Genomic DNA, 27,301 nt, shown 5'->3' with positions numbered 1-27,301 from the left:
GTGCGCACAGAACAGCCATATATGTGGTGTGCGGCTCTGCAGGTGGAGGTAGGTGCTGGAGATTCCCCATTACTGGGCGGGGGCAGGGGGCAGTAACCCCTCCATTCCCGGAGATAGTGCCCCCAGCTCTGCCATGTGTATATGTACAGTAATAGAACGCTGGCTGTGCTCATGTATACAGGGGAGGGCGCTCTGGTTTGGGGACAGATGGTGGAGATTACGGGAATGGAATTGTCTGGTTTTTCTCTCCATAGAAATCTGGAGAAATGGAGAAACTGTCATTTCCCTAATTTCGGGTGTAATAGTTTAGAATAAAGGGATTTCCCATGAAATGTCTGTGGCGTCGGTCCTGTACTGAGGACACAGATCCTGGAGGAGGAGACTGGGGGGCAGAATATGGAGAAAACAAGATCTCATCACATTATTATAGGAGGATTTTGGTTTTTATACCACGATGGAAATTTCTGGGGAAAAAGTTGGGGCCTCATCACAATCTCTAAAATAAGAACTTTTCTGACAACAACCAATCAGAGCTCAGCTTTCATTTCTTGAACAACTCCAGTAAAATGAAAACTGGAATATTATTAGTTGATATTATTATTTTGGGGAATTCTAGTTGGATGCTTCTAATGGCCAAGTGTGAAATAAGCCCTTATAATTATATAGTTACATAGTTACATAGTTATTAAGGTTGAAGGAAGACTATAAGTCCATCTAGTTCAACCCATAGCCTAACCTAACATGCCCTAACATGTTGATCCAGAGGAAGGCAAAAAAAAACAATGTGGCAAAGAGTAAGCTCCACATTGGGGAAAAAAATAGTGAGGTGGTGGAGAATAATTTCACCCACCCTGGGATATTACTTAGTGTTCTAGATGGATCCCTATGTGTGAGTTGGATCTGGGAGCTGAGGAGGATAAGGACAGACTATTGGGGTCTGTGTTTATCTGGGTGGGAACCAGTGGGTTAGGACTGTAACGGTCTACGTCAGTCTTGATGAGCAGTGCACTGGAGGACGGCAATGTACACTACTTTTGGTAATTCTTAGGCACATATGTTCAGAGGGTATGTGCCCGACAATGGTCACTGTCACAATGGACCCCAATATCCGTCTACCATAGGGACCTATTTTAAAGAAGCATAAACCTTCTTTGCAGTGACTCTCTGTATAGGAAAATGTAGTCTGCTGAATTTTCTGTACAGTTAAACAAATGATATGGACATCAGCCCAATAGAGGCAGAAAGAGCACCCTTTTGGCCTCAGTCTGGTGAGAGGTCAACTGTGGCAACATTACAGTATATGTCATGAAAAGCTCCAAACTAAATGCACAGATGTTGTGTGCACTCAGTCTAAGATGCGTCACATTTAATATGAGGTGTGCACCACTGCAGGAAACGTACCATAAAATTGTAAAAGTGGTGTGTTCCAATCTATGATACTTTTTCTCTGATTCTTCCACGCCTGATTTTGGCTTCCAAATACTCATGTAAACGTTGCCTAAGACCAACCGCCACTGATTGCAGCGGTATCTGGTATTTTAGGCAATAAACAATATAATTAAAAATTCCACAGTTCTTGAGAAATTGTTAATAAAATGGCAATTTAAAGTGAGTTGTTTTGAGAAATACTTTTACTGATTTTAATATAAAGCGTATAATCCACTCTGCTTACTCAAGGGGTGGGCTCGCTTTTACTTCATACTTATACTTTACAGATATAACAAAAACAGTATACAGTATCATAGGATGTACCTGATAACTGACACACGTAACAGCTTAGTGGTTTCCTCACACATAAAGTCCCATCACACTAGGCAGATCGCGGAGTGTAAATGCTGCAGTAAACAATGTGGAAAAATTCTGTTTGGTACTGAGCTCACTGGCCAGGAGGCTGAGGGGTGTCCTGATGTATAGAGATCTACTGATCTACACTCAGAACCGGGTTAGATATTTGTAGTTTCCTACTTGGTGTAGTAAAGGGCAGTGATTTTCATTTTCTGCCCTGAACATTATCCATTGTTCGAACATACATACCGCACAGAAATGCTTCTCCTATCTGTCTAGCACTGAGGTAACGATAGTAGTCTGCAGGAGACAGGTAAGGTGCATAAGTTTTTCAAACAATCATGCTTCTTGGTCAGTCATACTACATTATGCATTGATGATATCAATCTGCTTATTTGTTTTTACTTCTGCTTTCTCACAACTCGCCCGCCCTTTAACACATTCTGGACACTCTCTCTATATCCACCCCTCCCTTCTCCCCTCTCCCATGTATAACTCTGAGGCTCTACTGACATTTCTTACCCACTCCAAACCAGCCACTACCGCCATGCAGCACTCAAAACGTTCATACAAATCATCCCACCACCTGCTCTTTCTGTTTTTTCTCCTTCTACTAGTTGCAGGTGACACATCTCCCTTAACCCTGGGCCTCCCTACACCAGCATACATTACTCTCCTCCAGCTACATATAGAAACCCTGCTAATTTTATTAACATTCAGTGCATGCCTTCTCATGCTTTCCACTGTGCTCTCTGGAATGCACGGTCTGTGTGTAACAAACTAACTTATATTCACAATCTTTTCCTCTCTAATTCCCTTAACCTTCTGGCTATTACAGAAACCTGGATACAGCATTCAGACACCACCGCTGCTGCACTCTCATTTGGTGGGCTGAAATTTTCACATACCACCAGACCTGAGAACAGACAGGGTGGAGGTGTTGGTTTGCTCTTTTCATCACAATGTGCTTTCCAGGTCATCCCCCCGATTCCCTCACTCACATTTCCTTCCTTTGAAGTCCACATCGTCAGACTCTTTAAGCCCTTCTCCTTGCGTGTGGCGGTTGTTTATCGCCCTCCAGGCTTCTCCCACCAGTGTCTAGACCACTTTGCCACCTGGCTTACTTTCTATGCTGTGACATCCCCGCCCTCATCATGGGAGACTGTAACATCCCCATCAATGATCCCCTCTCCCAATCTGCCTCTCATCTTCTTTCTCTAATTTCTTCATTCGGCCTCTCACAGTTTACTAATTCTCCTACGTATGAGGACGGGAATACTCTGGAACTGGTTTTCTCCCGTCCCGGCTCGCTGCACGACTTTACTAACTCCCCTCTCTCGCTCTCGGACCACAACCTTCTTTCCTTCTCTGTCAAGAATTGTCTCCTCACCCGGGACACCCCCACTTACCACACTTATCAGAATACACGTACCATTAATACCCAGAAGCTTGTGGACAATCTCCACACATCTCTAGCCCCCATCTCCTCCCTCTCCTGTCCAGACTTAGCATTGTCACACTTCAATAATACACCGAAGAATGCCCTAGATGAAGCAGCACCTTCTACACGCAGAAAGACCCGACACAGACAACGGCAGCCCTGGCACACTATGCAAACACACTTTCTTCAGCGTTGCTCAAGGTGTGCAGAGCGGCAGTGGAGAAAATATCTCTTAGCAGAAGACTTCGTCCACTGTAAGTTCATGCTTAAAACCTATAACTCTGCCCTTTATCTGGCCAAACAATCCTACTTCACCACCCTCATCACCTCACTATCCAACAGCCCAAAACGACTTTTTGAAACCTTAAACTCCCTCCTGAAACCTAAAGTACAGGCTCCCATCACCAACCTCAGCGGTGAGGATCTGGCCACTTATTTCTTAGAAAAAATCAACCACATCCATCAGAATATCTCAGCGCAATCTCCTCAGTGCCTGGATCCCCTTCCCTGCCGCACCTCAAGCTCACCTATTGGACAAACAATCAGCAGATTTGGGTTCCAGTATCATCTCTATGTTGATGACACCCAATTATACACTTCTTCCCCCGACATCACCCCTACCCTAATTCAAAATACCAAGGATTGTCTGTCTGCTGTCTCTAACATCATGTCCAACCCTCTACCTGAAACTAAATGTCTCCAAAACGGAACTTCTTGTGTTTCTCCCTTCTACTAACCTCACTCTACCCAACATCGAAATTACCCTGGAGGGTTCAACCATAACTCCCAAGCAGCATGCCCGCTGTCTTGGGGTCATATTCGACACCGAACTTTCCTTTACTCCTTATATCCGATCAAAAACATCTCCAGAATCCAACCTTTTCTCACCATTGAAACTGCTAAGACTCTTACTGTTGCACTTATTCATTCCCGTCTGGACTACTGCAACTCTCTTCTGATCGGTCTCTCTCTTACAAAACTTTCTCCTCTCCAATCCATCTTGAATGCTGCAGCCAGAGTCATATTTCTGTCCAGCCGCTTCACCGATGCCTCAATCTTGTGCCAGTCATTACACTGGCTACCCATTCGCTACAGGGTCCAGTATAAACTCATCTCTCTCACCCACAAAGCTCTCCACAGTTCTGCACCGCCTTTTATCTTCTCTCTCATCTCTGTCTATCGCCCTACACGTGCCCTCCATTCTACAAATGACTTAAGACTAACATCCCCTGTAATCCGAACCTCGCACCTCCGTCTCCAAGACTTCTCTCGTGCTGTGCCAGCTCTCTGGAATGCACTTCCCCAGACGATCAGACTGATACCTAGCCCCAACTTATTCAAGCGCGCTTTGAAAACCCATCTCTTCAAACAAGCCAACCACATCAACTACTCAGTAAACTAACTTTGCCCTGTTCCCTCCTTCCAAATATTACTCTGAATCTGCACCTTACTATTAATCTGTCTCCACACCCTCCATGCACACGATAACTGCACTTGATACTTGACTATTGCACTTAAACACACGGGCTGATGACAGGATCATGCAGCTTTGTATGAAAATCCCTATTTATTATAAGTGCCAGACCTGAAATAACAATCACTTTTCACCTATTGTGTCCCCCCATTTCCTTGTAGATTGTAAGCTTGCGAGTAGGGACCTCACTCCTAATGTCACTGTATAAATTGTCTTAACTTGTACCGAATTTATTGTTTGTACATATCCCCGCTTAATTGTAAAGTGCTGTAGAATATGTTGGCGCTATATAAATAAAATTTATTATTATTATTATTAGTCTTCTCACTGCCTAAAGTCAGTGTTACCTCAGATATAATGGAGGAGGCTCTATCTCTGTCAGTGACCTCAGATATAATGGAGGAGGCTCTATCCCTGTCAGTGACCTCAGGTATAATGGAGAAGGCTTTATCTCTGTCAGTGACTTCAGATATAATGGAGGAGGCTTTATCCCTGTCAGTGACCTCAGATATAATGGAGGAGGCTCTATCTCTGTCAGTGACCTCAGATGTAATGGAGGAGGCTCTATCTCTGTCAGTGACCTCAGATATAATGGAGGAGGCTCTATCCCTGTCAGTGACCTCAGATATAATGGAGGAGGCTCTATCCCTGTCAGTGACCTCAGATATAATGGAGGAGGCTCTATCTCTGTCAGTGACCTCAGATATAATGGAGGAGGCTCTATCTCTGTCAGTGACCTCAGATGTAATGGAGGAGGCTCTATCACTGTCAGTGACCTCAGATATAATGGAGAAGACTCTGTCTCTGTCAGTGACCTCAGATATAATGGAGGAGGCTTTATCTCTGTCACTGATCTCAGATATAATGGAGAAGGCTCTATCTCTGTCAGTGACCTCAGATATAATGGAGGAGGCTCTATCTCTGTCAGTGACCTCAGATATAATGGAGGAGGCTCTATCTCTTGTCAGTGACCTCAGATATAATGGAGGAGGCTCTATCTGTCAGTGACCTCAGATATAATGGAGGAGGCTCTATCTCTGTCAGTGACCTCAGATATAATGGAGGAGGCGCTATCTCTGTCAGTGACCTCATATATAATGGAGGAGGGTCTATCTCTGTCAGTGACCTCAGGTATAATGGAGGAGGCTCTATCTCTGTCAGTGACCTCAGATATAATGGAGAAGGCTCGGCTCTATCTCTGTCAGTGACCTCAGATATAATGGAGGAGGCTCTATCCCTGTCAGTGACCTCAGATATAATGGAGGAGGCTCTATCTCTGTCACTGACCTCAGATATAATGGAGGAGGCTTTATCTCTGTAACTGATCTCAGATGTAATGGAGAAGGCTCTCTCTCTGTCAGTGACCTCAGATATAATGGAGGAGGCTCTATCTCTGTCAGTGACCTCAGATATAATGGAGGAGGCGCTATCTCTGTCAGTGACCTCAGATATAATGGAGGAGGCTCTATCTCTGTCAGTGACCTCAGATGTAATGGAGGAGGCTCTATCTCTGTCAGTGACCTCAGATATAATGGAGGAGGCTCTATCTCTTGTCAGTGACCTCAGATATAATGGAGGAGGCTCTATCTCTGTCAGTGACCTCAGATATAATGGAGGAGGCTCCATCTCTGTCAGTGACCTCAGATATAATGGAGGAGGGTCTATCTCTGTTGGTGACCTCAGATATAATGGAGGAGGCGCTATCTCTGTCACTGATCTCAGATATAATGGAGGAGGCTCTATCTCTGTCAGTGACCTCAGATATAATGGAGAGGCTCCATCTCTGTCAGTGACCTCAGATGTAATGGAGATGGCTCTATCCCTGTCAGTGACATCAGATATAATGGAGGAGGCTCTATCTCTGTCAGTGACCTCAGATATAATGGAGGAGGTTCTATCTCTGTCAGTTACCTCAGATATAATGGAGGAGGCTCTATCTCTGTCAGTGACCTCAGATATAATGGAGGAGGCGCTATCTCAGTCAGTGACCTCAGATATAATGGAGGAGTCTCTATCTCTGTCAGTGACCTCAGATATAATGGAGGAGGGTCTATCTCTGTTGGTGACCTCAGATAAAATGAATGTTTTTTCTCATGCAGGTTAATGTAAGTTATGAAAATACAGAGAGTAGAACGGCACTAGAGTAGAACGTCTCCAAGCAGTCAGGACTATTAGCAGACAGCTGTGCATACAGGCGCCACAATCAGTATGGGAACTGGTGCTCTGCATAAATATCCAACAAGAAATCCATCAACAGCAGAGAAGAAGAAAATATGCGGCACTCACCCCAGGATAACTGTGAAGATTGTGGTCTTTATTGGAGAAAAATGCAAGTTACATCCATCAGGACATCAGGTATATACGAGGGTGCAGTATAGGAGCTCGGACGACGGCCGTTTCGCACACACAGGTGCTTCGACGGGTCCGGATAGTAGATTACAACACGTCATTTCCTTTTAAAGGATATCTGACGTATAATAAAGAACGTGATCTGAATAAACTAATCAATGTGCACAAACTGTGAAAGTGATAATGCATATAAATAATACATATAAATAATCTACATTGCAGACTGACATATATCTGAAGAATATATTAATCTAATAATCATAGTGTTATTTACGAGAATCATCCGGAATATCAATTATAACACTAACCAAGACTATTGCCTATAAGGAATTTACAAGAATACAGACATATCAAGACGGTCATTTAGACCAATAGGTCCTTGTGCATTTGCATTAAGGATCCATTTGGCTTCTTTTTGTAATAGAATCCTATTTTGATCTCCTCCCTTTTGCGGGTATGGGACTATTTCAATGCCGGCAAAGCAAAGTGAGTCTGGGTTAGCGTTATGTTTTTCTCTAACGTGCTGAATTAATCTTAAGCACCCTTTTCCTGACATAATAGTTATAATGCTCTTTAAAACGCACAATCACAATGTCTTGCCTATGTAGAAATATCGACACGGGCAAAACAAAACATAAATCACAAACTTGCTTTTACAAGAGATAAAATCTGTCACGACATGAGTGACAGAACCTATCTGCAGTGGATTATTAGTAACATGTAAGCTGCAAAATCTACAGCTGCCGCATTTATGATTGCCGGCTGGAGGAGTATAAGTGAGCCAAGTTTTACTGGGTGCGGTAATTCTATTATGCACTAATAAATCTGACAGGTTGTGAGCACGTCTATATGTAAATCTTGGGGTATATTTATTAAAAGAAGCCAGGTCTTTATCTGTCTGCAGAATGTGCCAGTTTTTACGGACTGAGGCATGAATTACTTTGTCCAAATTGCTATGTCTAAAACAAAAAGAAAAACTATTAATATCTTCATTATCTGACCGAGATTTATTATTTCTTTTTCTTTGTAAGAAATTTTGTTGAGTACATTTGCTAATTCGGGTTTCAGCTTCCTGTAATATTTTTATAGGGTAACCTCGCATAACTAAACGAGATTTTAATTCATTAATTTGCTCATTAAATATCTTATTATTATTATTAATTTTTCGCAATCTCACCATCTGACTATAAGGCAAACCCTTTTTTGTATGGAGCGGGTGAGCGCTCTCAAAATGCAGGATATTATTAGTTGCTGTTTCTTTTCTAAACACCTTGGTCAATATGTCTCCTTCAACGATTTCTATTTTAACATCTAGATATTCAAGGTTATCATATCCAAAACACGAAGTAAATTTCATATTGAAATCATTCGAAATATTCAAATGTTCAACGAAGTTATTAAATTCTGTTTCAGTACCATCCCATATTATCATGATGTCATCCACGAATCTAGTATAGAAACGAATGTGCTTAATAAACGGGTTATTAATGTTATTAACATAAATTTCCTCAAACATTGCTAAAAACAAATTAGCATATGTACATGAAGTGGGCGTACCCATTGCAGTTCCAGTAACTTGAGTGTACCATTTATTCATGAATTTGAATGAATTATTAGATAAAATAAAATCCAAACTTTCCAATATGAATGATATGATATCTGAATCCACACCTCTTTTTATTAGAATATTGTGAATTGCTTGTATGCCTTTCTCTTTTGGAATACGGGTATATAAATTCACTACATCTATAGATGCTAGGGCAAATGTAGGTTGCCAATTTATTTCCTTAAGAGCTACCACCAGATCGCCTGAGTCCTTTATATATGATGGAATAGAGTATAACAATGGTTTTAATAACCAATCAATATATTGGGATAAACTTTCAGTAACTGAGTTTATACCAGAAATTATAGGGCGACCTGGTGGTTCTCTCAAGTCTTTGTGAATTTTAGGTATGCTATACCAGTATGGAAATTGTGGATGTTCAGGTAAAAGGCTTTCAGCTCTTTTTCTAGGCAATACTCCTTTTTCAACATATTTCTTTAATAACGATCTTAATTTTACTACATATTTATGTGTGGGATTGCTTGGAAGTACTTCATAAGTTGATCGGTCATTCAATTGGGACAAGGCTTCTGCTATATAATAATCTCTGTCCAAAATAACAATGTTGCCCTCCTTATCGGCTCTCCTGATAACGACATCGTCCCAATTTTGCAATTCTTTTAGAGCAGACAGCTCTTTGTTACTCAAGTTTTTACTAGGAGTTTTATACAATATTGCTTCCACGTCTTTGATAACTAAATCTTGGAACAAATCTATGACGTTACCAGGAGAGACGGGGGGGATGAACCGCGATTTTATGCCACCCATAAATGGTTTTCTCATGGGGACACCCACTGGATCGGTGGATTGAGCTTCAAATGAATCATTCAACCCAAATAATAAATCTGTGTCATCCCTATCATTATCGGCTTCTGGTGGACATATCATAAAGCCTAAAGGTCCTATCATATTCTCTGATGGTCTCGTGGGGCACATATCTGTTTGGGGATCACATCTATTTATTGCCGATTTTTTATCCTTCTGATAATATTTATAAAGATGGAGTTTTCTTATACCCTTGAATAAATCAATTTTAAAGGTGGTTAAATCGAATGATTCTGGGAGACAATAATTTAGACCTTTTGATAATAAAGAAATATGCTCAGTATTTAATGTTCTTCTAGACAAGTTCATTATCTGTAGATCATCTTTATGGCTTTTAACTGTAGGATTATCTTCTATAATTGTCCCACTTATTTCCTCCAAGAGACCTGCTAGCGTTTTTTCTTTGCGGTTGCGCTTTCCTCTCCCTCGTCTGATTTTTCCTCTAAAGGGGATATTCCATCAGATTTGCGCGGAGTGATGAGATTAATATCACCTATATCTTCTGCTGCACTTGAATCAGAATCGGTAATCCATCCATCTTGTCTCTTTTTCTTATGGGTCTTACCAGCTTTAAAATTGCGATTTTTATTATAGAATGACGATTGTTTTTTATTTTTATTCCATTTAAATACTATCCCCATGTCGTAATCATTCTTATCTCTTAAGAATTTTTCTTTCTTTTGTTGTTTAATTTCAATCTGTAATAGAGTTAGTTTTCTTTCCATTTTATTGATAAAGCTTTTATTATGCGAATCCGTTACTCGAGTTGAAAGTTCATTTTTGGCTTTTTCTAGTTCTTTGCAAAGCTGTGTATACTCCTTTTCATTCTGAGAAATAACCAAGAGCAACAAACTACGGGAACATTGCAAATGGATTTTTTCCCACTCTTCTTGAAACAATATGTCATTTTGAAATTGGGAAATCTCTTTAAACACACGCAAACCTCTTGGTACTCGATTACAGTCAATATATGATTTAAGTGACTTGATAGTCCAAAACAAACGCATTTCCTTTTCGGCAAGCGTATAAATCTTGGTTTCCAAGCTTTTGGTGCTGATTACTTGAAGCTCATCTTTCAGATTGCAGTCTGCAAAAAACTCCACCGCACCCTCTCGACCTGCTAAAATACCTTGTTTCTCCACACCTGTATGATCACTAGCGTCCATATTTTCATCCATATTCTCAGGCAAAAGTCCTTAGTAATTTGAGATTAAATATCAATCTCTACGACGTCTCAATCACTCTGTGCTCAGTTCAATAATAGTGGTAGATGAATAATTATGAAAATACAGAGAGTAGAACGGCACTAGAGTAGAACGTCTCCAAGCAGTCAGGACTATTAGCAGACAGCTGTGTATACAGGCGCCACAATCAGTATGGGAACCGGTGCTCTGCATAAATATCCAACAAGAAATCCATCAACAGCAGAGAAGAAGAAAATATGCGGCACTCACCCCAGGATAACTGTGAAGATTGTGGTCTTTATTGGAGAAAAATGCAAGTTACATCCATCAGGACATCAGGTATATACGAGGGTGCGGTATAGGAGCTCGGACGACGGCCGTTTCGCACACACAGGTGCTTCGACGGGTCCGGATAGTAGATTACAACACGTCATTTCCTTTTAAAGGATATCTGACGTATAATAAAGAACGTGATCTGAATAAACTAATCAATGTGCACAAACTGTGAAAGTGATAATGCATATAAATAATACATATAAATAATCTACATTGCAGACTGACATATATTGACCAAGGTGTTTAGAAAAGAAACAGCAACTAATAATATCCTGCATTTTGAGAGCGCTCACCCGCTCCATACAAAAAAGGGTTTAGGTACCTTCACACAAAACGATATTGTTAACGATATCGTTGCTATTTGTGACGTAGCAACGATATCGTTAATGAAATCGTTATGTGTGACAGCGACCAACGATCAGGCCCCTGCTGGGAGATCGTTGGTCGCTGAATAAAGTCCAGAACTTTATTTCGTCGCTGGACTCCCTGGAGACATCGCTGGATCGGCGTGTGTGACACCGATCCAGCGATGTCTTCACTGGTAACCAGGGTAAACATCGGGTAACTAAGCGCAGGGCCGCGCTTAGTAACCCGATGTTTACCCTGGTTACCATGCTAAAAGTAAAAAAAAAAAAACACTAGATACTTACCTACCGCTGTCTGTCCTCCAGCGCTGTGCTCTGCACTCCTCCTGTACTGGCTGTGAGCCGGAAAGCAGAGCGGTGACGTCACCGCTCTGCTTTCCGGCTCCCAGACAGTACAGGAGGAGAGCAGAGAAGCAGAGCGCAGCGCTGGAGGACAGACAGCGGTAGGTAAGTATCTAGTGTTTGTTTTTTTTTACTTTTAGCATGGTAACCAGGGTAAACATCGGGTTACTAAGCGCGGCCCTGCGCTTAGTTACCCGATGTTTACCCTGGTTACCGGCATCGTTGGTCGCTGGAGAGCGGTCTGTGTAACAGCTCTCCAGCGACCAAACAGCGACGCTGCAGCGATCCGGATCGTTGTCGGTATCGCTGCAGCGTCGCTAAATGTGAAGGGGCCTTTAGCCTTATAGTCAGATGGTGAGATTGCGAAAAATTAATAATAATAATAAGATATTTAATGAGCAAATTAATGAATTAAAATCTCGTTTAGTTATGCGAGGTTACCCTATAAAAATATTACAGGAAGCTGAAACCCGAATTAGCAAATGTACTCAACAAAATTTCTTACAAAGAAAAAGAAATAATAAATCTCGGTCAGATAATGAAGATATTAATAGTTTTTCTTTTTGTTTTAGACATAGCAATTTGGACAAAGTAATTCATGCCTCAGTCCGTAAAAACTGGCACATTCTGCAGACAGATAAAGACCTGGCTTCTTTTAATAAATATACCCCAAGATTTACATATAGACGTGCTCACAACCTGTCAGATTTATTAGTGCATAATAGAATTACCGCACCCAGTAAAACTTGGCTCACTTATACTCCTCCAGCCGGCAATCATAAATGCGGCAGCTGTAGATTTTGCAGCTTACATGTTACTAATAATCCACTGCAGATAGGTTCTGTCACTCATGTCGTGACAGATTTTATCTCTTGTAAAAGCAAGTTTGTGATTTATGTTTTGTTTTGCCCGTGTCGATATTTCTACATAGGCAAGACAATCAGACCGTTGATTGTGCGTTTTAAAGAGCATTATAACTCTATTATGTCAGGAAAAGGGTGCTTAAGATTAATTCAGCACGTTAGAGAAAAACATAACGCTAACCCAGACTCACTTTGCTTTGCCGGCATTGAAATAGTCCCATACCCGCAAAAGGGAGGAGATCAAAATAGGATTCTATTACAAAAAGAAGCCAAATGGATCCTTAATGCAAATGCACAAGGACCTATTGGTCTAAATGACCGTCTTGATATGTCTGTATTCTTGTAAATTCCTTATAGGCAATAGTCTTGGTTAGTGTTATAATTGATATTCCGGATGATTCTCGTAAATAACACTATGATTATTAGATTAATATATTCTTCAGATATATGTCAGTCTGCAATGTAGATTATTTATATGTATTATTTATATGCATTATCACTTTCACAGTTTGTGCACATTGATTAGTTTATTCAGATCACGTTCTTTATTATACGTCAGATATCCTTTAAAAGGAAATGACGTGTTGTAATCTACTATCCGGACCCGTCGAAGCACCTGTGTGTGCGAAACGGCCGTCGTCCGAGCTCCTATACCGCACCCTCGTATATACCTGATGTCCTGATGGATGTAACTTGCATTTTTCTCCAATAAAGACCACAATCTTCACAGTTATCCTGGGGTGAGTGCCGCATATTTTCTTCTTCTCTGCTGTTGATGGATTTCTTGTTGGATATTTATGCAGAGCACCGGTTCCCATACTGATTGTGGCGCCTGTATACACAGCTGTCTGCTAATAGTCCTGACTGCTTGGAGACGTTCTACTCTAGTGCCGTTCTACTCTCTGTATTTTCATAATTATTCATCTACCACTATTATTGAACTGAGCACAGAGTGATTGAGACGTCGTAGAGATTGATATTTAATCTCAAATTACTAAGGACTTTTGCCTGAGAATATGGATGAAAATATGGACGCTAGTGATCATACAGGTGTGGAGAAACAAGGTATTTTAGCAGGTCGAGAGGGTGCGGTGGAGTTTTTTGCAGACTGCAATCTGAAAGATGAGCTTCAAGTAATCAGCACCAAAAGCTTGGAAACCAAGATTTATACGCTTGCCGAAAAGGAAATGCGTTTGTTTTGGACTATCAAGTCACTTAAATCATATATTGACTGTAATCGAGTACCAAGAGGTTTGCGTGTGTTTAAAGAGATTTCCCAATTTCAAAATGACATATTGTTTCAAGAAGAGTGGGAAAAAATCCATTTGCAATGTTTCTGTAGTTTGTTGCTCTTGGTTATTTCTCAGAATGAAAAGGAGTATACACAGCTTTGCAAAGAACTAGAAAAAGCCAAAAATGAACTTTCAACTCGAGTAACGGATTCGCATAATAAAAGCTTTATCAATAAAATGGAAAGAAAACTAACTCTATTACAGATTGAAATTAAACAACAAAAGAAAGAAAAATTCTTAAGAGATAAGAATGATTACGACATGGGGATAGTATTTAAATGGAATAAAAATAAAAAACAATCGTCATTCTATAATAAAAATCGCAATTTTAAAGCTGGTAAGTCCCATAAGAAAAAGAGACAAGATGGATGGATTACCGATTCTGATTCAAGTGCAGCAGAAGATATAGGTGATATTAATCTCATCACTCCGCGCAAATCTGATGGAATATCCCCTTTAGAGGAAAAATCAGACGAGGGAGAGGAAAGCGCAACCGCAAAGAAAAAACGCAAGCAGGTCTCTTGGAGGAAATAAGTGGGACAATTATAGAAGATAATCCTACAGTTAAAAGCCATAAAGATGATCTACAGATAGTGAACTTGTCTAGAAGAACATTAAATACCGAGCATATTTCTTTATTATCAAAAGGTCTAAATTATTGTCTCCCAGAATCATTCGATTTAACCACCTTTAAAATTGATTTATTCAAGGGTATAAGAAAACTCCATCTTTATAAATATTATCAGAAGGATAAAAAATCGGCAATAAATAGATGTGATCCCCAAACAGATATGTGCCCCACGAGACCATCAGAGAATATGATAGGACCTTTAGGCTTTATGATATGTCCACCAGAAGCCGATAATGATAGGGATGACACAGATTTATTATTCGGGTTGAATGATTCATTTGAAGCTCAATCCACCGATCCAGTGGGTGTCCCCATGAGAAAACCATTTATGGGTGGCATAAAATCGCGGTTCATCCCCCCCGTCTCTCCTGGTAACGTCATAGATTTGTTCCAAGATTTAGTTATCAAAGACGTGGAAGCAATATTGTATAAAACTCCTAGTAAAAACTTGAGTAACAAAGAGCTGTCTGCTCTAAAAGAATTGCAAAATTGGGACGATGTCGTTATCAGGAGAGCCGATAAGGGGGGCAACATTGTTATTTTGGACAGAGATTATTATATAGCAGAAGCCTTGTCCCAATTGAATGACCGGTCAACTTATGAAGTACTTCCAAGCAATCCCACACATAAATATGTAGTAAAATTAAGATCGTTATTAAAGAAATATGTTGAAAAAGGAGTATTGCCTAGAAAAAGAGCTGAAAGCCTTTTACCTGAACATCCACAATTTCCATACTGGTATAGCATACCTAAAATTCACAAAGACTTGAGAGAACCACCAGGTCGCCCTATAATTTCTGGTATAAACTCAGTTACTGAAAGTTTATCCCAATATATTGATTGGTTATTAAAACCATTGTTATACTCTATTCCATCATATATAAAGGACTCAGGCGATCTGGTGGTAGCTCTTAAGGAAATAAATTGGCAACCTACATTTGCCCTAGCATCTATAGATGTAGTGAATTTATATACCCGTATTCCAAAAGAGAAAGGCATACAAGCAATTCACAATATTCTAATAAAAAGAGGTGTGGATTCAGATATCATATCATTCATATTGGAAAGTTTGGATTTTATTTTATCTAATAATTCATTCAAATTCATGAATAAATGGTACACTCAAGTTACTGGAACTGCAATGGGTACGCCCACTTCATGTACATATGCTAATTTGTTTTTAGCAATGTTTGAGGAAATTTATGTTAATAACATTAATAACCCGTTTATTAAGCACATTCGTTTCTATACTAGATTCGTGGATGACATCATGATAATATGGGATGGTACTGAAACAGAATTTAATAACTTCGTTGAACATTTGAATATTTCGAATGATTTCAATATGAAATTTACTTCGTGTTTTGGATATGATAACCTTGAATATCTAGATGTTAAAATAGAAATCGTTGAAGGAGACATATTGACCAAGGTGTTTAGAAAAGAAACAGCAACTAATAATATCCTGCATTTTGAGAGCGCTCACCCGCTCCATACAAAAAAGGGTTTGCCTTATAGTCAGATGGTGAGATTGCGAAAAATTAATAATAATAATAAGATATTTAATGAGCAAATTAATGAATTAAAATCTCGTTTAGTTATGCGAGGTTACCCTATAAAAATATTACAGGAAGCTGAAACCCGAATTAGCAAATGTACTCAACAAAATTTCTTACAAAGAAAAAGAAATAATAAATCTCGGTCAGATAATGAAGATATTAATAGTTTTTCTTTTTGTTTTAGACATAGCAATTTGGACAAAGTAATTCATGCCTCAGTCCGTAAAAACTGGCACATTCTGCAGACAGATAAAGACCTGGCTTCTTTTAATAAATATACCCCAAGATTTACATATAGACGTGCTCACAACCTGTCAGATTTATTAGTGCATAATAAAATTACCGCACCCAGTAAAACTTGGCTCACTTATACTCCTCCAGCCGGCAATCATAAATGCGGCAGCTGTAGATTTTGCAGCTTACATGTTACTAATAATCCACTGCAGATAGGTTCTGTCACTCATGTCGTGACAGATTTTATCTCTTGTAAAAGCAAGTTTGTGATTTATGTTTTGTTTTGCCCGTGTCGATATTTCTACATAGGCAAGACAATCAGACCGTTGATTGTGCGTTTTAAAGAGCATTATAACTCTATTATGTCAGGAAAAGGGTGCTTAAGATTAATTCAGCACGTTAGAGAAAAACATAACGCTAACCCAGACTCACTTTGCTTTGCCGGCATTGAAATAGTCCCATACCCGCAAAAGGGAGGAGATCAAAATAGGATTCTATTACAAAAAGAAGCCAAATGGATCCTTAATGCAAATGCACAAGGACCTATTGGTCTAAATGACCGTCTTGATATGTCTGTATTCTTGTAAATTCCTTATAGGCAATAGTCTTGGTTAGTGTTATAATTGATATTCCGGATGATTCTCGTAAATAACACTATGATTATTAGATTAATATATTCTTCAGATATATGTCAGTCTGCAATGTAGATTATTTATATGTATTATTTATATGCATTATCACTTTCACAGTTTGTGCACATTGATTAGTTTATTCAGATCACGTTCTTTATTATACGTCAGATATCCTTTAAAAGGAAATGACGTGTTGTAATCTACTATCCGGACCCGTCGAAGCACCTGTGTGTGCGAAACGGCCGTCGTCCGAGCTCCTATACCGCACCCTCGTATATACCTGATGTCCTGATGGATGTAACTTGCATTTTTCTCCAATAAAGACCACAATCTTCACAGTTATCCTGGGGTGAGTGCCGCATATTTTCTTCTTCTCTGCTGTTGATTAATGTAAGTTATGCCAGTCCTTTCAGGAGAACATGCTGCAAAAAATCCGTGTTAGCTCCTCCCTCCTTAGAACATTATGAGCAGCAATTATTATCTTCTATCTCAGTCATTTGAAAATCTGTCTTCAATGACAGATTTCACTTGTGAATTGAGAGCAATAATCAAGCCAGGAAGACAAAGAAACAACATTTTCTGATAAAATATATTAGATTTTGTTATCTCTACCTACATTGTAGTTTTTATTTTCTTTAAAAAAAAAGTTATTAAAATGGGCTTTTTAACCCCGAACAACTGGGCTGTTTTCCTTTTCTTTTTTTTTTTCGTTTTTCCTCCCTTTCTTTCAAGAGCCAATATGTCAATCTAGCCGTATGAGGGCTTGTTTTTGTTAGGACAAGTTGTACTTCTGAATGATGCACTGTATTGCGGGAAAAAAAAATTCCAAGTGCATTGAAGTAGCAAAAAAAAGTGCAAGTTCACATGTTTTTAGGGTTTTTCATTTACCATATTCACTATGCAGTAAAACTGACCTTAAAATATACCGTAATTCAAACATGTACCGTATTTTTTTTTTAGTGATGAAAAAGATTAAGACATTCTTACAAGCAAACTAATACTTTCATGTCACCATTTTTCAAGAACAATGTTTTTTATCTTGTGCGAAGGCTAATTTTTTTGCGTGCTGAGCTGATGTTTTTATTAATACTATTTTGGAGTAGATACGATGTTTGGCGGAAAAAACGCGTAATTTTGCCATTTCATTTTTTTCTTTTGCTCATTACATTGTATACCAAACAAATTAACTTATTTGATATTTTGATAGACAAGACTTTTACAAATGCAGCAAAACCAAATATGTGTATTTTTTTATGGGGCATAAGGGATGTGATTTAAACTTGTGTCTTTTTATTATTTTTCATATTTTTTATCAATCATCATAGACTTTTTTTATTGTATTTAATAGTCCCCTTAGGAGAATTGAACTGCGATCTTCTGATAGCTTGTGCTATACATCAGCACTGCTATGTATAGGGAAAATCACAATCTCCCATATACGCCAGCTCCACCCACTGCTGTTTGAGGCACATGATGGCTGATTAAATGAGCTGTCATGTGCCGGGAAAGATGCGGTCTCGGTGTTCGAGTCTGCATCAAAGTCAGGGAACAGGCATATGACGTACCGTGTCGATAAGGGAATTAAAGTAGAGTGGTAACAAGCCTTCCCTTTACTTAACTTTGACAGGATTTCAGTCATTCTGCTGGTGAAAGGGTATGTACGTGGCGGTTTTCTGAGGGGGTCAAAAATGACAAACTCTCTCTCTGTCGTATGGGATAGGCTAAAGGGAAACAAAAAACTTATGTAGAGTTAAAAAAAAATGGTGAAAGAAAGTATTTAAAAACTTCCCAAAATGTGGTGTGTAAATGAGACATGAGAAGTACTACGATAATATATCGCAGCATGGAGAAGATGAGAGGGGAGGGAAATATGATAGTAATGTAGTCCATGAGTCTGAACAAATATATGTGTAACACCTTGGTACAAACTGAATGAGTCGTGACACTATCAATGCATATCTCCTATTGGTGATGCTGATTCCACCGTTGGTGACTGAGATGTGAATAGGTTTTATTACAGATGTAGAAAAATACAGAATGCGGTAAAATAATAACGTAATACTGTACTCACATTAACAATTCTCTATTGTGCCAGTTCCAAAGCAGCTTTAGTACCCCACCAGTCTCTATACTTCCCGCTACGTCCAGATGAACACAGGAACGTCGCAGCCAATCAGTGGCCAAAGTAGTGTCCAACAGGCAGTGATTGGGAGCCTGGAGGAACTATCATTGTTAACTGTTCCACTCATGTTCCAGCCTTTACAAGTAAAGGGAATACAACATTTAAACATTATCTCATCATAAGTTACTCATATTAAATTCAGTAACTGTATTTTTCACATGGGATTTCCTGACATTTTTACATCTCCATCTTATTCAGGACCCTACAATACCGTATCCTCTCAGTGGAGGTCTTCTATTAGAGAATTTTCCAGATTGGCCATTAAGGATGGATAGCGACAGAGACAAGATGGTGGAGAGGATATTACACCTCACACTAGAGATCCTCTTCCAGCTTACTAGAGAGGTGAGAGATGATGTCACATTACATCTTTATTATCTATGGAAATAACTGCCAGAACTGTAAATGTAAATGTCTATAATGAGATTTATTAATGTTCTCTCTCCATAAACAGGATTACGCAGTAGTGAAGAAAACCTCTAGTAAGCGCTGTCAGGCCCCTGTGTCTGAGGGATGGGGTAGACCCCTGAACATAATCACGGGGCCTCCACCTCTCCCTCTGATACATGAGGAGATCAATGACCAGAAGATCCTAGAACTCGCCTACAAGATGATTGAGCTGCTGACTGGAGAGGTGACACTGCTAGGAATGCTGGGACATTATACAGTAATGCTATGAAGGGATCAGGGAATGACGGTATCATTGTATGTGTCAGGTTCCTATAAGGTGTCAGGATGTCGCAATCTATTTCTCAATGGAGGAGTGGGAGTATTTAGAAGGACACAAAAATCTGTGCAAGGACGTCATGATCGAGGTTCCCCAGCCCCTCACATCACCAGGTAATAGACAGGACTGAATACACACGGCCTATAATTATCTGTATGTAAAGAATGAATTCAGTCCATGTATGTTTCCTCCAGTTCTATCCAGTAAGAGGACAACACCAGAGAGATGTCCCCGTCCTCTTCTTCCACAAGACTGTAAACAAGAAAATCCCAATGTTCCTCAGGATCATCAGGTAGATGGAGAGAAGGTGTCATGAGATCTTCACTATGATGTGTAGACGGCTGTGAAGGTCTTGTTCTCAGTCTTGATTTATCTACCAATATTATTCACTGAATGGATCGCCAATTTATTGCAGGCACCAGCCTTTTCTTGATTGCTATTTTTGTAGATAGACCTTCAACCCTTACAGTAATCATAAAATAAGGTGAGCAGGTTTTCTATCTGTTTCAATGTGATTCCAAACATTGAGTGATCTTAGAGACTTCAAGAGAAGTATGATTATCAGTGATAGATTAGACAGGCCAATACTTCTCAAACTGCCAACCTTTTGGGGTTCTACATTTATCAATGGAGAGATTATACCAAGAATGTTACTGCCATTGCACTGTCATGCAAATTTTAGTCAAATACAACAGAAGTCCTCTAGCTTATGTATCAGAAAGCACAACTCATCATTCCTATGCAATGATGGGCTATATCAGAAGACAACCATTTCTACTATCAGTGCAGTTTAGGAAAAACAACGGCAACTCCAGCTGGTGAATGAGAGCAATAGTTATATCACTGAGCAGCAGAAAAGCATTGTCTGGTCAGGTGAATACAGATTTATGTTGCACCATGCTGATGAAATGTTCAGAATTTGGCACAACCAGCATGATTCGATCAACTCTCCTTCTCGAGCATCAACTGTTCAGGTTGGAGGACATTGGGTATTGTTAGAATGTTTATTTGGTGGATTGTCAATCCTCAAATACCTGTGGATGGATGTTTAGATAGTAGAGCTTACCTAGGCTTGATGGCAGACTATGATCATCATTTTATAGCAGCTGTTTACCGTAAGGTTGGAAAACACTTTGAGCAGGACAATGCACCATGCCAAAAGAGGTCATATTGTCATGAATTAGTGAATTAGTTCCAGGAATGTTATAGCTACTTTTATTGCTTCCCCCGGCCTTCTCAGTCCCAGATTTTAATTTCCATATATTGTATCTGGTACAAGGTAGAACGGTCTGTTCAAGATATGTCATAACCTCCATCTAATTTGTGGCCATTATGAAAAGCTATTCTGTGCTCATGGGCAACCATTCCTTAGAAATGTTTGGCACTGTGAATTACCGCAGTTTTGAAGGCCAACAGAGGTGCAAGGATCTAGTAAATAGGTTTCTCTAATAAAGTGGCCATCCAGTGTATGTTTTATCCTTTTTTTTCTGGTTATGGAGACTGCTGGTTAGAATTAGGAGCCGACAGGTATGCTGCTATGTGATAATTACTACTGTCATGTCATTTTTTGATCGTCATGTTCTTTTATGATTTTTATGGTTTTTAGAAATTATTTTACATTACATCTCCATCTGTGTGTGACTTTTGCAATATTAATTTCAGGGTGAATATCTGACGCATATTAATACTACAGAGACATATATGATGGGTGATGAGCGGTATAAAGAGGAGATTCCTACATATAACCACACAGGTGAGTTGTAGTCACATAGTGGAAAAATTGAAGTGGCGCTTTTTTTTCCTCACAGAGGAAATAATACAGGTTCAACCTCTGCACATTTTGTTCTGGCCATATGGACATTTGATTTCTGCAGCTATTCACTAACTACAGGAAAGACACTTTGGTTTGGTCACTTGGTCACCACTGCAGTCAGTGATCAGTCACATGTCTGGCCAGACGGAAGAGAAATTATGGAGACTCGTGGGACATATTGGCAGTGTAGGAAGTCAAGCAGCAGGTGATCAGATGCTGGACTACAAGATGACAGAGGGACTCCTTTGGAAGCAATTTGGAATAGGTGGCTAAAAAAGAAACACATGATAAAATTGGAAGTATGCAAAAAATATCACTGTGGCCGTAGTAATCGTATTGTTCCATTAAATAGAAATTTACTTAGGCCTACAAAACAGGAGAAGGATTTGGGTATTCTGGTTACAAGTAAGCTAAGCAGTAGTACTCAATGTCGGGACAGCAGTTGCAAAAGCAAACAAGATTCTAGGGTGTATAAAAAGAGGGATAAAATCCTGTGACTTCAATGTATAATTACTCCTCTACAAATCTCTCTGTAAGGCAACATCTAGAGTATGGGATTTAGTTTTGGGCTCCATATTTTATAAAGAATATTGAGAAGTTAGTCAGTTCACAGGTAGCTAAGTAGATTAGTACATGGGATGGAAAATAAAAAGAGGTTAGAAAAGTTGGGCTTGTTTAGCTTAGAAATAAGACGCCTTACAAAGGATTTAATTAGTAGAGGAAACGTGATTCCGGCAGCTAAATAGGAAAGTGTTTTTTACAATAAAATCTGTCTGACCGTGGAATGCCCTACCACAAGTAGTATTGGCAAACACTATATCAGCATTTAAAAGGCTGGATGATTTCTTCACAACAAATGAAATTATGGGTTATAAATATTCTAGGGATATAGAAAATATAACCTGTGGAGAAAGGTTGAACTCGAAGTATAGCTTGTCGCACACCAAATTTCTCTTGTTCAACTTAGCCTTTGGACTGAAGGTGATAAGCCACAAACAAAAATCAAACTTGACCTGCGATAAGCCACAATGCACTTGATAAAACCTTGATGTCAATTGTACACCTGTAGAATAGAATACAACTGGAAGGAACGAAGACCTGAGAATCTGTATCCTGGTTGGTAGTCAAAACATTGAGATCAGGCATCCACTTCAACATCTTTATAACAATGTGTCCGTAGAAATTTAAATGGGTGTACAAACTTGTCGAGGATTCAGGCAGTGATCAAATGTGATTAATATAGATACTAGACTGCACATGAATATTTGACATAATCAATTTTGTCAGTACACTTGCCTACAGCATACAGCTTTGAAGACACTAGGGAGAGAGGTTGTTCAAAACATCTTGTAAAACTAACCACAGATCTTCTGTGGGTGTCGCTTGTGAAAACCCTTTTGACTTGTCATATAATCCCAGACAGCCTCGAATTGGCTCTGATTGGCCATGTCATCACTTCCAGAACTCCTTGTTTTTCTTTACTCTGAAGATAGTTCTTAATGACATTTGTTGGATGCAGGGCTGCCATCAGGGCATTACTGCCCTTACCGGCGTATGGGGCCCAATGAACAGAGGGCCCCAGGAGCATCCTGCCGGTTAAGTAACTGAACATGCATTTCTGACGCACGCTCAATGAAAATCTATTGCCGTGAAGGGCACAGCTAAAAGAGTCTACCTTGTCATGGTGGCAGCTCAAAATAATCTTTTGGCCAAAACAAAAGCTGATGGCTTTGTAAGTGATATGTTGATGGGAACTGTTAATGTGTGATTGGTGAGGACATGGTGCAGAATTGGAGTATTTCCAAGAGTGGGTCATGGGACTGTGTAGGGTTTGAGGGGTGGACTCTCAAGGGGCCTGAAAATTTTGCCAGTTCAGGGCCCTGAAATTCTTAGCAGCAGCCCTGGCTGGATATTTGGGGTTGTTGTCCAGCTGCAAAATAAATTTGGAAACAATTAGACGCCTCCCTGATTATATTACATGATGGATTATTATCTGCCTGTATTTCCCAACATTAAGGACACCTAGAAATAGGCAATGTTGCGGACCATAAATTGATATTGGCCATTTATAACCTTGTACATGATATTTATGTACCCACTAAGATGTCTCTAAGCAAGACTAAAATTTTTGTGTAAATCACTTGGCACTGTTCTGGTCATAAGAGCCTTTCTAAAAATGATGAACTGGAGAACAGCAATAACTGAGCTGAGTTCTGTAAGAGCTCATGGATTCATCCCATCTTATCCTGTGGTCTTATTAATATTGAATTCATTTAGTTTAGCTTGAACCATACTGTATCTGCACTTAACCAATTAAGAGTATTAGTTTATGATTAGTGATGAGCGAGTATACTCGTTGCTCGGGTTTTCCTGAGCACGCTTGGGTGGTCTCCGAGTATTTGTGACTGCTCGGAGATTTAGTTTTCCTTGCCGCAGCTGCATGATTTGCAGCTACTAGATAGCTTGATAACGTGGGGATTCCCTAGCAACCAGGCAACCCCCACATGTACTCAGGCTGGCCAGCAGCTGTAAATCATGCAGCTGCATCAACAAAAACTAAATCTCCGAGCAGTCACAAATACTCGGAGACCACCCAAGCGTGCTCGGGAAAACCCGAGCAATGAGTATACTCACTCATAACTATTTATGATATAAACAAAACTAAAGATCCCATTTTGTAATTCTGCCTTATTTTGATCATCAGCGACCACACTTTTTTTTAGTTTAGGGGATCTGCTTTTGCTGACCTTTTTTCGTATTTACATAGTTAAATTTGTTCTCTTTTTTTTAGGGGGGCATGGGATTTGTCTTACTTTCTTTGGCTACTTGCCATTCATTTTGCTAATTATTTTTTTACATACTGTATTGAGCCATTTCTGTAGCACTGTTCAAGAAACTATTGATGAAAAATAGTAAAATCAGATTTATTTTTGGCAGATGACTGTGCCAGGATCTCAGAGGTACAACTGATGTTTGCAAGTTTTAAAGAAGAAGAACATGATATCACCCCAGATATATACAAAGAGTACCCCATTCTTCCAGAAATTCCTCAAGCCCTATACAGCAAAAATCTATCGTCTGATCCATTTAAACAGGTCGTACCCTTTGATACATTTGCGAAGCCAAATAAAAATACCATAATGGATGTTGAAGATCAAAGTCCTCACACAGGGAAGAAGCAATTTTCATGTTCAGAATGTGGGAAATTTTGGTCTAAGAAATCTGATCTTGCTAAACATCAGAGAGTTCACACAGGGGAGAAGCCATTTTTATGCTCCGAATGTGGGAAATGTTTCACAGAGAAATCAAGTCTTGTTAAACATAAGAGAAATCACACTGGGGAGAAACCATATTCCTGTCCAGTATGTTGGAAATGTTTTACTTACAAATCCGTTTTAGTTAAACATCAGAGAATTCACACAGGGGAGAAGCCATTTTCATGTTCAGAATGTGGGATATGTTTTAATGACAAATCGGTTCTTGTTGCACATCAGAGAATTCATACAGGGGAGAACCCATTTTCATGTTCAGAATGTGGAAAATGTTTTAAGCAAAAATCAATTCTTGTTACACATCAAAGAGTTCACACAGGGGAAAAGCCATTTTCTTGTCTTGAATGTGGAAAATGTTTTAAGTACAAATCAATTCTTGTTGGACATCAGAGAATTCACACAGGGAAGAAGCCATTTTCATGTTCAGAATGTGGAAAATGTTTCAAACAAAAAGCAGATCTTGTTAGACATCAGAGAGTTCACACTGGAGAGAAGCCGTATTCCTGTTCTGAATGTGGGACATGTTTTACACAGAAAACAGATCTGGTTAGACATCAGAGGATTCACACAAAAGAAAAACCCTTTTCATGTTTTGAATGTGGGAAATGTTTTAGAGAGAAATCAAGACTTGTTACACATCAAAGAAGTCACACAGGGGAGAAGCCATACACATGTTCTGAATGTGGGAAATGTTTTATACAGAAATCAGATCTTGTTAGACATCAGCGAACTCACACAGGGATTGACCATATTCATGTCGAGAATGTGGGAAATGTTTTAGATAAAACCTTTCACCATTTTTAGCATATTAAACTGGCCACATCAAGGAATGTCACAGCAGAGTTAAATAAAACATTAGTTTTTTTATTTCTCTTATCTAATCTGGAGAAATTAGCTTATACAGTTTGGATTATAATTTATAACAAGCCCAACCGAGCGTTAACAGATTTTTGGCTGACAAATCAAGCAGGATTTAGCATTAGACACCCTTATTAGAATTACCCTTATGGCATGATTACATTAATTTTCAAGGTAGTAACTCATTAAACATTAAAACAGCACAAGAACCCAGAGTATATTTAAACCATAATGGATCTTTATTATTAACAAAAATTAGCAAGTTAAAAGCATAGTGCTGCTAAGCAAGTGCAAGGAAAATATCAATACTTGTATATCATCCAAAAAAAGTTTTTAAATTATGTATTAATTTGTGTAGGAACATCCACAGTCAATTTTGATAATAAAATAATGGATAACCAAACAAACAAACGTGTTCTTAATAAACAAAATGATTACAAGATAGTATAAAGTGACATGTGCAGTTGATCATACCTATAAGGTTACGTAAACTAAAAACATGTATCTACACCAATTATTTAAGTTATATGTAGTGTGAGGCAGTGACCGGTGTCATGGGGGCGCTGTGTGTTCCCACCATGATGTGCACAGAGGCGTATTGAGGCCTTTGGGGTGCATTGCAGTCACAGGTGTAGCTGTGATTGCAATGGTGAGGCAGTGACCGATGTCACATGTAGGGGGCGCTGTGTGTTCCCCCCAAGATGCGCATGGAGGCATATGGAGGGCATGAGAGTGCATTGCAGTCACAGGCGTAGCTGTGATTGCAATGCAGACTAAAAATAAGTGTTAGTCTTGTGCATGCTAGTGTGAAAGGCAGATTTAGGGAAAACCTGCTGTAAGTTTTGTATTTTGAAACAGACTGCAGGATGATAGTCGTGCAGTCCGTTTCATTCCAGTCCCGGGTTTTCCACGTGGATGAAGGCCACAGATCCCAGTTAAAATCCCTTCAGTAAAGGGTATGGGTGTGTCAGGGCCAGAGTTAGCATCAGAGTGGAGTTTGCAACAAGCAAAGCAGATGGCTCTGCAAAAGCTCAGCTTTGTGTGAGAGTAACACTGAGCCCAGCAGAGCAAACTCCTGGCACCCACAGCGTGCACAGTGGTGCAGTCGCACACAGTAACTGGTCAGAGGAGTACTGCCATGTTTAGTCACTGTAAACTGAAGGATATCGTCCACTGTGGAAAGCTGTGAGTGAAGAGACATTAACTCAGTGGTGCAGTCACCCATGTCAACCGGTCTTGGAGATGGACTGTCTTGTGCCCGGCGGTGAACCAGAGGTAGACTGTCCTGTGCCCGAAGGAGGACTGGAGTGTTTAGTGACTGTAATCCAGATGATATGGTTCCTGGCAGTGATCCGGAGGATACCTGGTACTATATAGTGCTGTGAATTGGACTTTAATGATACATACTTGTGTGAATTGGACATTAATGCTGTGAAGTAACCGCATTAAAGAGACTTTATGTTGAAATTTTGTTGAGTTACTGCCTCCTCACTGCATAAATATGCTACCATTGCACTACAGTAGCGTCATT

At 39.6% G+C, this 27,301-nt stretch overlaps 1 protein-coding gene across 2 annotated transcripts; it reads left to right on the top strand.

Moving 5' to 3' along the window:
* LOC138664032 (oocyte zinc finger protein XlCOF22-like) lies at positions 1 to 27,237 on the top strand. 2 transcript variants are annotated; one of them, XM_069750443.1, is made up of 7 exons: positions 1 to 48; positions 19,299 to 19,445; positions 19,555 to 19,734; positions 19,817 to 19,940; positions 20,022 to 20,119; positions 21,490 to 21,580; positions 24,578 to 27,237. In XM_069750443.1, the coding sequence occupies exons 1-7, from the start codon at positions 22 to 24 to the stop codon at positions 25,714 to 25,716; spliced, it is 1,806 nt and encodes a 601-aa protein (XP_069606544.1). In that variant the 5' UTR covers positions 1 to 21; the 3' UTR covers positions 25,717 to 27,237. The 2 variants fall into 2 exon arrangements, with proteins under 2 accessions (XP_069606544.1, XP_069606545.1); XM_069750444.1 differs by lacking the exon at positions 1 to 48 and adding an exon at positions 17,131 to 17,267.
* The last annotated feature ends 64 nt before the right edge of the window (positions 27,238 to 27,301 follow it).

The sequence above is a fragment of the Ranitomeya imitator genome, chromosome 2 (genome assembly GCF_032444005.1).
Source record: "Ranitomeya imitator isolate aRanImi1 chromosome 2, aRanImi1.pri, whole genome shotgun sequence".
Lineage (NCBI taxonomy): Eukaryota > Metazoa > Chordata > Amphibia > Anura > Dendrobatidae > Ranitomeya > Ranitomeya imitator.
This window is presented reverse-complemented; position numbering and strand designations above follow the sequence as displayed.

Bases quoted from the DNA above. Each gene is read 5' to 3' on its own strand.
- LOC138664032 (XM_069750443.1), top strand. From the start codon at position 22: ATGTGGTGTGCGGCTCTGCAGGTGGAG. The intron at 49-19,298 runs GTAGGTGCTGGA...CATCTTATTCAG, and splicing joins GTGCGGCTCTGCAGGTGGAG to GACCCTACAATACCGTATCC. The intron at 21,581-24,577 runs GTGAGTTGTAGT...TATTTTTGGCAG, and splicing joins TCCTACATATAACCACACAG to ATGACTGTGCCAGGATCTCA.